The 12,180-nt window shown below is 45.2% G+C and overlaps 1 protein-coding gene and 1 long non-coding RNA gene across 2 annotated transcripts in view; both read right to left on the bottom strand.

Moving 5' to 3' along the window:
• Positions 1 to 5,633: 5,633 nt before the first annotated feature.
• LOC135384443 (uncharacterized) lies at positions 5,634 to 7,887 on the bottom strand. Its single transcript, XM_064613644.1, is given in 3 exon segments — positions 5,634 to 7,536; positions 7,538 to 7,695; positions 7,870 to 7,887. Coding segments are annotated over 3 exon segments (990 nt in total). The 3' UTR covers positions 5,634 to 6,722.
• A 115-nt stretch (positions 7,888 to 8,002) lies between these two features.
• The window catches only part of LOC135385254 (uncharacterized), a 12,153-nt gene continuing 7,975 nt past the window's right edge, over positions 8,003 to 12,180 (bottom strand). Inside the window, exon 3 of the long non-coding RNA XR_010420372.1 lies at positions 8,003 to 8,166. This is a non-coding gene — a long non-coding RNA (uncharacterized LOC135385254). The remainder of the gene's footprint in view (positions 8,167 to 12,180) is intronic.

Here is a 12,180-nt window from a genome sequence, read left to right as displayed (position 1 = left end):
ATTCGTGACACTTTCGGTTCGTTGAAACGCATGTAGTCAGCTACGATAGTGTTGGAGAGATTAGAATCCGGTACGTCTATAACAAAGGATCGTTGAAAGTGCGAAAGATATACATGCACTCAAAACGATACAGTGCAACAACGAGGACAAGAACGATCAGACAAACAGAGGTGCTGAAATGAAGGAGAGAAAGTAGAAGGAAGGGGGGGGAGGCTATACAGGTACTTTTTGGGTACGTACCAACTCGCCCGACTGTCCGCAGTAACTGAGATATACATATTCGCATTAGTTGTTTGACATAACCATATTTAGCCGATGCTTGAGGATGTCCCGCTGAAGAATATTGTAGAAGGTGGAGTTCGCGCTGGTGTTTTGGATACACGATATTTCTTGCCAGCTGGCATCAGATGCAGGCCATATTGAACACCCAGTTTTGTGCAGTAGCATCGCAGTGCAGTAGCAGTAGCTGACTCCAAGTACCGAAGTGTCTATTAAAACCATATACTTTACCTTTCACGAAATGAACCACACGCACACACACACACACACACACACAAAGAAAAACATAAGATAAAGTTGCGGAAAACATCTCGCTCTGTTCCGTTGTTCTCTGCAAGCCCCGCTCCTAGTATACTCCTATTCCTGCCTACCAATCCTGTTACTAGTCCTATTCCTATTTCTAGTCGTATTCCTTCCTACTACAACACGTGTACGCGATGCGGACGATAGGTCACTCCTTGAGATTACTGTAATTCGCAGTAGTATTAATATTCTAAGATGACACAAATGCAGATCTGTCTGCTATCGGAGCCATTTAAAACTGCCTTTGATATGATTAAAATCAATAAAAAGGAAAGGAACCACAAACACCGAGCGCCAACTTTCAACTGCTTATTCACAATCCCCGCGCATCAAGTCGAAAGGAAAGCCATCTTATTGTCCCCCAATAGAGAGTATTCACCTACGTCGCATTGTGATGTGGCGTGCGCGTAAGCTCCTCCCACTGGTCGTCAGTTTTCGTGGTAGCGGCATTGAGAGATGACAAACTGTGCGACTTTCAAGATGGCAACAGTGGTTTGCGCAAAAGAAAACGTGAGACCAACAATGACGAAGTGTCTTCGAGATAAAAGAAGGGAATGAATGCGACCGGATTTCAATACATAATTCTAGATTTTTTTTTCCAGCAAACACTAGTTAAACTTGGCAGCTGCGCCGAAAAAGTGACCACAACCATGGCGGCCAAACGCGTTCGGTTGACATCATGCATAGAAATCATAAGGAGAGGCTATAAGCAAAGGCCTGAGGAGGAAAATGAGAGAGAGCAAAGGAGTTGAACGGAGGGACTTTCCTCCTCAACGGCAAAGCGCGGGCTTCGCCATATTGTAGTAGCCGAAGCCGACCGGAAGTGCATGAGCGCCAGATAACAAAGCCAATCCACAAAAACAAAAACAAAAATGACAGCTGGTGCAGGTACGTATTCGTTTTTCTGCCTCCCGAATGTGCCCCTCCAAATATTGTACGCTACAACGTCATGCCAGCCTTTTATGTCAGGTCTCGTACACCTGTTTCAACCACAGATTGTGCTAGCATGACAAGTAACGTCTGTAAACACGTACGCTGTGTAATTTCTTACGGGGATGGAATGTCAATACTCAAATTTTCAGTGCGTGTTACCGATATAACTTGGTCTGTGCAAGAAGTTTAGATATTGTAAGCTACTCTGTCATATTGAAAAATGCATGAACGGTGACCTGGGTTCGTATGTGACCTCCATTGAGCTCGGCGTCCTTCACTAAGCAGACATACAGACACACGAAAATGGGAGGCCTTAAAAGTGATAGGTGCTGTCATAGTTGTGGCATAAATTTTGAGTAAACGTAGGACGCTTGGCGCCTAAATATTAAAGGAGAATTTGCACATGTAACGAACATGACTGGTTGAACTCGTTTATTGGTCTTGTCGTGACCTCCGCCTCGCTGGTTCACGAAGAGCACTTGTTTTGTCAGCTTGGTCATGATGTAGGCCTTCTGGGATTTCTCTGTTACCTTGCGGGACAGTTCGTGCAGCCTCAACAGCAGGAACCGCTTCATGATCACTTTCACCAGTGAGATGATATGTTCGGGCTCAGAGCTGTAGTGGTGCAATAGATGTTCTTGATCTATGTAGTGGACTTTATGGTAGAGTTATACTACAATGTTCATGACAATGTGATTAACCAAAACAGACTTCTGCTCAATTCATTTTGACTTGACGGAATTTCACCGGACGTATATGCATGTAGAGACTGTGTTTTCAAATATGTTGCTTGCGCGCGCTCATTTTCACAATTTTTTAAATCCTAATTTCACAGGCTGTGGACACTGCAGTCGTATGCTCTGGAATTACATGAATGTGGCACCGTGCCTCGCAAACAGGTGAAAGCGCTTCATCACCTTCAGAAGAAGGTATCGCCAGAGTGTGGAGCCAAGCATTAATAGTAAAGCTTAGTACCACAGTACAACTAAACAGTTTTCAGTATTTGCTTAATCATTGTAATACCTATTTCTTAGGTGCACTTTACTGTGTGCTACAGTAAACACTTAGTAACTGCAACAGCCAGTATCCAGTACTTCTTGTTTGAGCAAAGCAGTAATTCGACTAGTGGACTGCACTCTACAACAGAGTGAATATCATGGTGTGTTTGAGTTGACCATAAGTTTCAGCTAATGTGACGTTTGACTGAAAGAGCATTCGCTGTATAATGCTCGAAATTCAGGTATTGATTTTGAACTTGCACGTCAGTTACACCTCAGTTATAGCTATTGCATATCTGTGACATTAGTACTTTTCTGCAACTGTTACTTACTTGTACTATAATACAAATCTTGATTATTACTGCCTACTCCCGCCAGAGGTGACAAGATGTAATTATGTAAGTAAGTAAGAAAACAAATGTAAGTAATTATTTTCTTGACAGGCATCGTGTGTGTACACGACCTCATTGTTGCTCCAAGATTGCTTTCATCCGTCCTGTTATTCAAAGGCCATACCACTTTTTGCATATGAAATAAATTGTAATGTACCACATCTTATTCGAGTGTAATTCCTGCATATTTCATGGACAAGTGTAGAATGAACATCATGGACCCCCGACCAGTTGCAAACGCTGCCAATACCCCGAAAGTGTGTATTGAACTCTCTGCATCACAAAATGAAATTAATATACTACCGTGCTGCTGTCCTGTTTCCAGGAGAAAATAGTGGGGATAGCATCTGGCTTCAGCCATTTCTTGTTGTGGATAAAGTAAAAGCACGAGGGCTCGAAGTGTTTGGAACATATCCCTTGAGTCTGAGAAGGGTGAAAAGACTGCTCAGTACGCTTTGATACGCTTTGAAGCCACTATGTCTCCAATAAAGGTGTTAGGGAATGTTAGTGAATAATGACACTCACTTGTGGAAAGATACTCCAGATATGGCAGAATGTCTTGTGTGACACCTTGGAAGCTCGCATGACATGGGCATGACTTGTGCCCGAAGCACAAACACAATTCGGGAAACGAAACTCCAGATACAGTGCAGCAAGGTTCGCAAGTCCACCAGCCAACACCAAACACCTTATTACAAATGAAGAAATGCTGACATGACAACAACAGTGGGAACAGTGGGTATTGACGGTGTATACATTGAAGAACAATATTCACCACGATCCTGCGACTTGGGAAGCTTCCTTGCATTGGCTTCAAAACTGTAATCCACATCTCCAGGAAGCAGGCCATTACATTAAAAAGAAAGAAAATCAGAGCCCCAAAGAATTGTCGCCGAGCTTGTGCTGTGAGGTACCACCTCTTCCCCGGGGGCGCCGAGACCGTAAATCATTCCAATTCACATTATGTAATCTTTGTGCTGTCTTCGCTATTCCAGTGACACTCCTCTTTTCACATGTTGTCTTTTCAATGTGTATTAATTGTGTAAAAAGAAAAGAAAACAAGTCGTCGCACCCAAAAGTTGAACGTAAGAGTGTCGGGCATAGAAATCATAAGGAGAAGTCATCCTTATGATTTCTGTGGTGTCAGGGCCTCATGTCTTTAGCGACGACAGAATGCACCTGAGACGGTATGTTTGTTTGTGGGCTTACGAGGCTCTTCCGGGAGAGACGAATATTTTTCGGCTGTGGCGGCAGTCCCACAAAGGAGGGACCGCCAGAATTACCATCCCCAAGGTCAAACCAGTCTTTCAATCGTTTCATTACTCTGTCGGAGTTTCCCCTAATTCCACGTGTTCTAACGTTCTAGTGAAGGATGTCTGGTCAGTTGTTTCAGCCGCATTGTTTTTAGTGATGCAACGAGCGTCAAAGTCGCACTCCGCGTCATTAGCTTTAGCCGATAACCGCGGCCGGCTGCGGCAACTCCGGTACCGAAACTCTGCTAGCTTCCCCTTGCATTCAAGGCCGCCTTTTCTTTCTAGAACAGGTGATTACAGCACGGGAAGGGCGCAGTATTACTTACTTCATGTTTATTTTATGCTTACTGCACATTTGTTTCCTGGTAAATTGATTACAGTAACAATATTCAAAATTGAAACCGAGCTACCAAGGATAGCGCGCAGACAGCACTGGCACATGGCAACCCTGGCCGCCACAATATGGCGCATCCCTCGTTTTGACGCAGAGCCAGCGCCACCTTTGCTTTTAGCCTCTCCTTATGATTTCTATGACGTCATGTGAATACATCCTATAGGCCCCGAGCACTTGTTTGGCGCCGCCACTGTCGGATGCGCGTCAGTGCCCCCTCGTTGCAAGCTCGTCGTTACTTGTGTGGACGGTGGCGACGATGGCCGTTGGTAGTGCGTTGGATCTCCCCGTTCTGAGGATATTAACCGGTTTTAACGACTTAGTGAAGATCGAAGCGTTCTGCCGTGGCCAAAATATAAACAAGGGCGAGCTCCTGTTCCGCTCAGGCCACGTTCACAGTGTGAGTGAGCACAGACACGACCACGGCAGCGATATATATGGGCAGTGTGTTCCGCATACACGGGTCAACGATGGCAGTAGACAAGTTATACTCAAGGTAAGGGATGATGAGATGATACATTACTTCATTGGCTAAAACAAAGACGTCTTTATTGAAGGTGAACAACGAAAGAGCTATTGTGAGTGCGTCCTGCGATTGCAGAGCGGGCATTTGTTGAAAGTGCAAACATGCGGCGGCAGTTGCTATCTACATGAAGAAAGACGCTGCTGTAATGAAGACATGTGGCCAGAGAACGTGGGGCATACCTGCACAACGAAAAACCTACCCCAAAACAGCAAGACTCTGTGCTCCGGCGGAAAGTACGTACACCTTTTTGTAAACACTTTGTTGACTTGTGCAGCGCATTGTCAAGTGGCAGCACTGAAAAGTGGTCAGCAGCATTTGTTCGGAGCTTCTTGGAATCATTTTGTCGGGTTTTTACTTAGGCGCCGTCCCAGAAGTTGACATTACGGTGGTTTTGAACCACTTTGAACCACTTTGGGGACATCAAGTGCCCATTATTGCCAATGCTGAAGGCTGAACAAGTTGCGACTACTTCAGAAGGTTCCCCACTGCAAGAAGAAGAAAAAGAAGATATTGCTCTTTTTGAGTGGGAGCGGACAGGCACCCATTACCCCTGTTACACATCACATTGCACACCAAATGGACTCAATTTAAAAGTTCATAGTTGTATTGCACAGCTGATGCCCTGTCTCCTTTTGTTCTACAACACACATATAGTGCTAGGACACGCAGCAATAAAAGAACTATGTGTGAAGACTCGCCGTAGTTACAAATCCTGGAAGTTAGAACGGTCCTTTCGAGTCACAGCTACAAAGGCATGCACTTTGTCTTTCTAAAACATCTGCATTGCTCGTAAACATGTGAACTAATCTGCCAAATGATTGTATGCAGGCTCAGGATCCTCAGCTCAGGACAGACCCGAGAAAACGTGCTGAAGCACTGCTCGATAACAAGGAGTTTTCTTGTCGTGCTATTTCATATGGAATCAGTACAGAGGCAGAGGCACGCAGAAAATTTGAGTGAGCGCATGGGGTCTCTGGGCAGTGTTTTGGGCTTGTTGTTGCATCGGACGACCCCTGGTTGGCAAGCTCTCCTGATGGTGTGTTCAGGTAAGTGTACAGGCAAATATAATTGCATATGATAATTTATTACATATTTACAGTACCACTCAGGTACACGTGTTGTTTGCTCTAGGTCACCTGATGGTACGGTTCCGCTGCTGGAAATCACATGCCCCAAGAGCCGCGAGCAAAAGAAGGTGTCGGAACTCCCACTCCTAAGCTACCTGTGTACAGATGAGAATGGGCTGTACCTTCGAAAGACACACACATATTACACTCAGGTTAAGATTAACTTGCATGTGTTGCATTTGAAAGCATGTAGCTTTTTCGTTTACACAAAAGTGGACTTTGAAAGAATAGAAGTTGTGAGAGACAATACCTTTCTGAGTGCAGCAGTACCAAGACTCCGAAGATTTTATTTCGAACATCTCCTCCCCATCTGCACTTCGTGCAGAACTCAGAAGGAGAACAAGATGTGCTCTTGTACACCACCGTGGGTGGACATGTAACTCCAAATAAAAAGAAACACTGCTGTACAATATAGACTGGTGATACAGACGTCAACCTTCTGTGTCTTCAAATATTCAGGGCCTCACATTTGTAATCACACAAACTACATGCATGATTTTGTCAAGGGGGGGGGATATGTTTAATAGAGCGAGAAAAAAAACGGAAATGTCAGCCAGGCTATTGCCAGCTTGCTATTCCGGAAAAGAAACTGAAAAAGAAACAAAAAGAAAGAAAAAGAAAGGAACTGAGAATAAACAAAAGAAATAAAGGAAAGGAAAAAAATGAAAGAAAAACAGGCACGCAAGATGCTGTACCAGGGGTAGGCTGTAGGGTATGCGGTGATTGATGATATCGAAGACTGGATGACTCTTTCGACGTGAATCCTTACGCTGGCTGTTTTGTACGTCGCTTCCATCTCTAGCTCTCTGAACTGTGGTCTGCTTGCAAACGGTGGCATAACAAGTGTTACATTTCGGCCCCCAAGTCCAGTCCGTATGCCAGGGAAACCCTTGTCGGCCAGCACCTCATCTCCTTGCTGCAGCAGAGGCAAAAGATCCGACTCCACTGTGATAACAGTGTGCCCTGCCCTCCCTCCAAATTTAAATGACAGAAATGTCACAAGACCATTTGGTGTTATGCCTATAAGGTACTTTGCAGTATAGCTGCCTTTGTAATGTGAGTACCATGTGTTTTGCTGCTCTACTGTTGGTGGCATTTCAGTCCGCAGCTCCGTACAGTCAATTATAACCCTGCAACTTGGGTAGTACAGACGGATACTTGGTGGCATTGTCGCTTGTACAGCAAATCTGATTGGCCAAACGAGCCACTTGCGGGTTGCACACTGTAGGCATTCCAAAACAGTCTTGAGTATCCTAGAAGCTGTTGTCCGATGCACACTGAACATAACAGCAAGGAATGAAAATGGGACACCATGTCTCAATTTCACAAGAAAGCAAGAGTTTGTCGTGCAGTGACAGTTAATTTGTTTTTCTAGCCACATCTGGCAGTAAGCTGAGCAGCAGTGCAAACACCTGACATGAGACAACTGTGAGGGCATGCAGTCGACGCTCATCTTCATCCACACACTTGAACCCTCCAAAGAAAGGATCTTTCTATGGTGTGCTACAGGCACTGTCTTCCGTCCTCATCAAATCCTGTGTGTATGTAGCCACAGCCTTCAACTCTTTGTGGGAAACATATGTAGAAGCATCTGCTCCATTACAGCACGTAACAAATGCAGCAAGTAGCCCAAATGCGGGTGGTTCATCTTCTGTCATGGTGCCCACCTGTAATGGTGCCCACATGGTGACCACATGGTGCCCACCTGTAATGAATATCGCTGTAAACAATGCAGTACAACCAAACAGGCCCATAACATAGCACTGGTACTTGCAACACAAATCTGCAGTGATTACCTCTGCCGAGGTGAGGCCTACAGACGTTTAGGAGTGCTCAGGCTCACCATTTGTGACATTTCACTGTCCGATGAGTTTTGATGGTCTCCTAATACAGATAGGTTAAACTCCGGCACAGCTTCCACATCATCTGCATGGTCGGACCTTATGCGTCCTCGTCTCTTCCTCCTGTTGTAATAAAAAAGCTGCATTCAGGCAACAAATCTTAATTCTGCTACATGCTAGGGAGCATGAAGTATTGACATAGTATGTTCCGTGACCCTCAATTTACATTCACATGCGCACTTTGTACGACATTCACAGAAGTTATCAAATAATAGAACTAATGGTGCAACGGGTAACGGTAAAACAAGTATCTGCTTCTGTATGGAAAGGACACAAGAAAAATGTCGACAATAAATGTTCTGAAAGTGCTGCAGCTAACCTCTCGTGCCCCTCTGCGATGCATGATGCATTGGATTTCCTGTACACGTCAGGGAATATCGTTGGGTTATAACTGGGGCTGTCGGTTTCGTCCGACGTTTTGTTGCCGATGAAGTGTTTACTGCATATCCTGGATTTCGCAGTCGGTTGCCAGTTCTCACCTTCTTCATTATGACCAGGATTAAAACGAGGAGAATTGCGCGAAAATGGCAGTAACGCTAATGCACATAAATCCATGCAACGCGCGCCTACTTACTTCTGTCGACGAACAAGGGATATCCACTTCTCCCGGCGACCTATCTCGTACCACCGGCGAGGGAATGAGTAAAAGTGGACTCCTGGAGAATTCCTATAGCAGCTGTTGCATTTAACGATACAAAAATTTACTTTGCTTCTTTTAATGTGAATCATCCCATGCGCCGAGCGAACCATCCATGTGACACAGAAAGGAACCAAAGGAACGACGCGTCGGATGGCCCCACACAGGACGACGCCACCGCCGACAGGGCGGCGCTCATGCCTGCGAGAGTTAGCTCCGCTCGGGGTCTATAGGACCCAAGCTGTGCTCACGCACCTGTCCCCCGTCCTCCTGATAAGAAAAGCCTAGTGGATTTCTCGTTCTCTTTGCGACCCGTATCGTGCCCTGATCTCGGTGCCGCCGAACAAACTTTGACAATTACACACCCTCACATGCAAGGCCAAGTTTCCGGACTTGTTTTCATCCGCGTGTCTATGTTCCAATAATCGCGCATTCACTTAACATTATACTTGCTAGCTTCATCAAATAGTGTGAGTATCCATGCACGCACGGAATAACTACTATCGACGCATTGTCCTTCTCTGCTATATTTTCTCCCTTTGCGTTGTTGAGGATTCTGTGGCAAATATTGGTCAGAAAATTATCATTGTACCCGGCGCTTGTTAGTCTTCCGACCTGAGCGGCAAAACTGTTGCTAGTTTCATGAGGACAAGACTTGGTTAGAGCTGATTTCACGGCGTTTGTTGCAATCGCTCTTTTGATTGTCTTAGAAATGTTAGAGTAGAAGGGTGTGGTTTCTGGAATCTCAGCTGATACATCCAGCAAAGGTGCTGAACTTTGCCGATTAACCCCAAGCCTAAGAATTAGAGTTGTCATTGGCGTTGTTTTCTGTAGTGAAACTAAGTCCCGGGGCCGCTCGCTCAAAGGAAGTGGCCACTCGGTCCAAGGAACGCGCCTCTCTCTCTTGTGCAATTACTAAGAGGTCGTCTACGTAGCGAAAAATCTTTTTTACTTCAAGCTGGGTCTCCCCAATATATTCGGCTACTTTTTGGTCAACACGAGCCATGACCAAATCACTTACAATGGGGGCTATCCTCGATCCTATGCATACTCCATCGGACTGCACAGAAACATTATCTTCAAATTGTACATGCATGGATTTTAGACACTTCCTTATCAACCACAAGAACTGGTCCACTGCGCAACCTGTGGAATTCTGGAACCGTACGGTCCCGAACTTGTCTACAGCTTCTGAGACTTCCTCGCATGTCCACGAAGTGAGCAAACTGGAATATAGATCGACATCGTCCAAGGAAAAGGCGCACCACTTCCCCGAGTCCGGGTTCCCAAGAAACTTGACAACCTCGGAGGAACTCCTCACCAAAAACGGGTCTCCAACCACTTTTGCGTGATGAAGTTAAAGGCGCCTAGCCAGGTCACTTTTTCACTAATGATCGGTCTGAAAGGGAGACCGATCTTGTGAGCTTTTACCGTGAGGAATATGTTTAGGTAGAGGTCTTTTGCTTTTGAAATTGCTTTGCACACCTCGTTCAGTCCCCAATCTTCACACATTCTTTTTACTTCATTCTTCGAAGACCTTGAAGGTCGCCCCTTTACCGTCGTGAAGTTCTTCTCTATCGCAGCATTAGCACGTTCGTCAAACGCCCTTGCATCCAGGACGCAAAAACTCCCTACCTTGTCGGCCTGCAGCAAGCGATAGCCATTTCCTCTTTTCCTCGTTTTTTTTTAGTAAACATATCCCCCCCCCCCCCATTTCCTGTTAGATCTTGCGTCGCCGAGCGAATCTGCTTATCTTCCGAACGGGCCTGTTCACATCTTTGCATGGCTTCCACCGCCGTCGACTTGCAGCGTTGTTTTTCTTGTTCAGAACGGGCCTGTTTAAGTCTTTGCAGGGCTTCCTCCGCCGTGGACTTTGAGCGTTGTTGTGCCTGTTCACGAAGTCTACCAGCGACATCATGAGCCATGCCTAGCAAGCTTACTTCATCCAAGCCAGGCTTGAGGACATACTTGGGTCCTTTTCTCACCACATCCTTCATGTTGTCTTCTAACACCACGTCACCAATGGTTTCAATCGGGCATCTTTCAGTGTTGCGCTTTACTTTCATAGATAACCCTGCCTGAGGGCTGCTTTCCAAATCACTTCCGTTCTTTCCTTGGCCAGGCCGAGGAGGTGCAAGGTATATACAGGGTGTTTCAAAAAACGTGTCATTCGGACTTTATAAAAAAACGGGGCGACGAAAAAATACGGGGTAAAGGGCACTTGTGTGGCAACTGAATTTGCCATCTTGCAAAAATATTTTCATTTGATTTTAATTAAAATAAATTGAATATCTTTAATTGAACTCCAAAATTTCCCAAGTCAACCTAACGTTTCTTTTACAGAATTAGAGAGCCCCTAGCGAAGTTAGTCAGATCCACTAAGAAATCCGCTCGATATTGCAAATGGAACTGCCCAAAAAAGTCCCGAAATTGAGGCTTCAAAGTTTCGGGTATTCAACGGCGCACCAAATCAGACGCAAAGATTCGTGGAGAGGAGGACATGCTCCTGCCCCCATGAAAGATAGAAGGTCGAAAAAACACAGGGCGGGAAAAAAGAGGCGGAATCATTTTTGTTTGCCGCTTATCAACGTATGGTGGAATGTCACCTGCCTTGTTATCTGCGCGTCTTGTGCTGCACGCCGGTTTGGCGATAAACTGTTCTAGCTTCATGGGGGCAGGAGCATGTCCTGCCCACCGCGCATTTATCCGACTGATTTGGTGTGCTGTTGAATACCCGAAACTCTGAAGCCTCAACTTCGGGACTTTTTTTGGGCAGTTCCATTTGCAATATCAAGCGGATTTCTTGGTGGATCTGACTAAGTTCGCTACGGGCTCTCAAATTCTGTAAAAAAAAACGTTAGGTTGACTTGGGAAATTTTGAAGTTTAATTAAAGAAATTCAATTTATTTTAATTAAAATCAAATGAAAATATTTTTGCAAGATGGCAAATTCAGTTGCCACACAAGTGCCCTTTACCCCGTATTTTTCCGTCGCCCCGTTTTTTTATAAAGTCCGAATGACACGTTTTTTGAAACACCCTGTATAGACAGGTAGCGAAACTCCCATAGGCCCCTGCGTCTACAGAATGATGCCAAGATAGAGACCGTCAGCGCCATCCATCCGTTGCGCGGACTACTACGATTGTATATAAATGACGTCAGTTATGAAGTCAGCAGTATGAAGAATAAGCAGTGCATAATTAGCCATGGCGCGTTTGCATTCGCGTACTTCGTTTGCGTTGTATTCCCTTCCCCCTTTCCTGACCGAACCATACTAATCACCCAGAGCAGCAATACCAGACGAGAAGACGAGAAAGAAATCATATCAGGGTTATCAGTTCGAAATGCATACAGTTATCGTAGGTTTTGACGAAGGGTACGGGAGAACCAGAAATCAACAGGAAGTTCCACTTTATGTCCATTTGTCACCTAGAGCTAAAC

This window comes from Ornithodoros turicata, chromosome 2, assembly GCF_037126465.1.
Source record: "Ornithodoros turicata isolate Travis chromosome 2, ASM3712646v1, whole genome shotgun sequence".
NCBI lineage: Eukaryota > Metazoa > Arthropoda > Arachnida > Ixodida > Argasidae > Ornithodoros > Ornithodoros turicata.
This window is presented reverse-complemented; position numbering and strand designations above follow the sequence as displayed.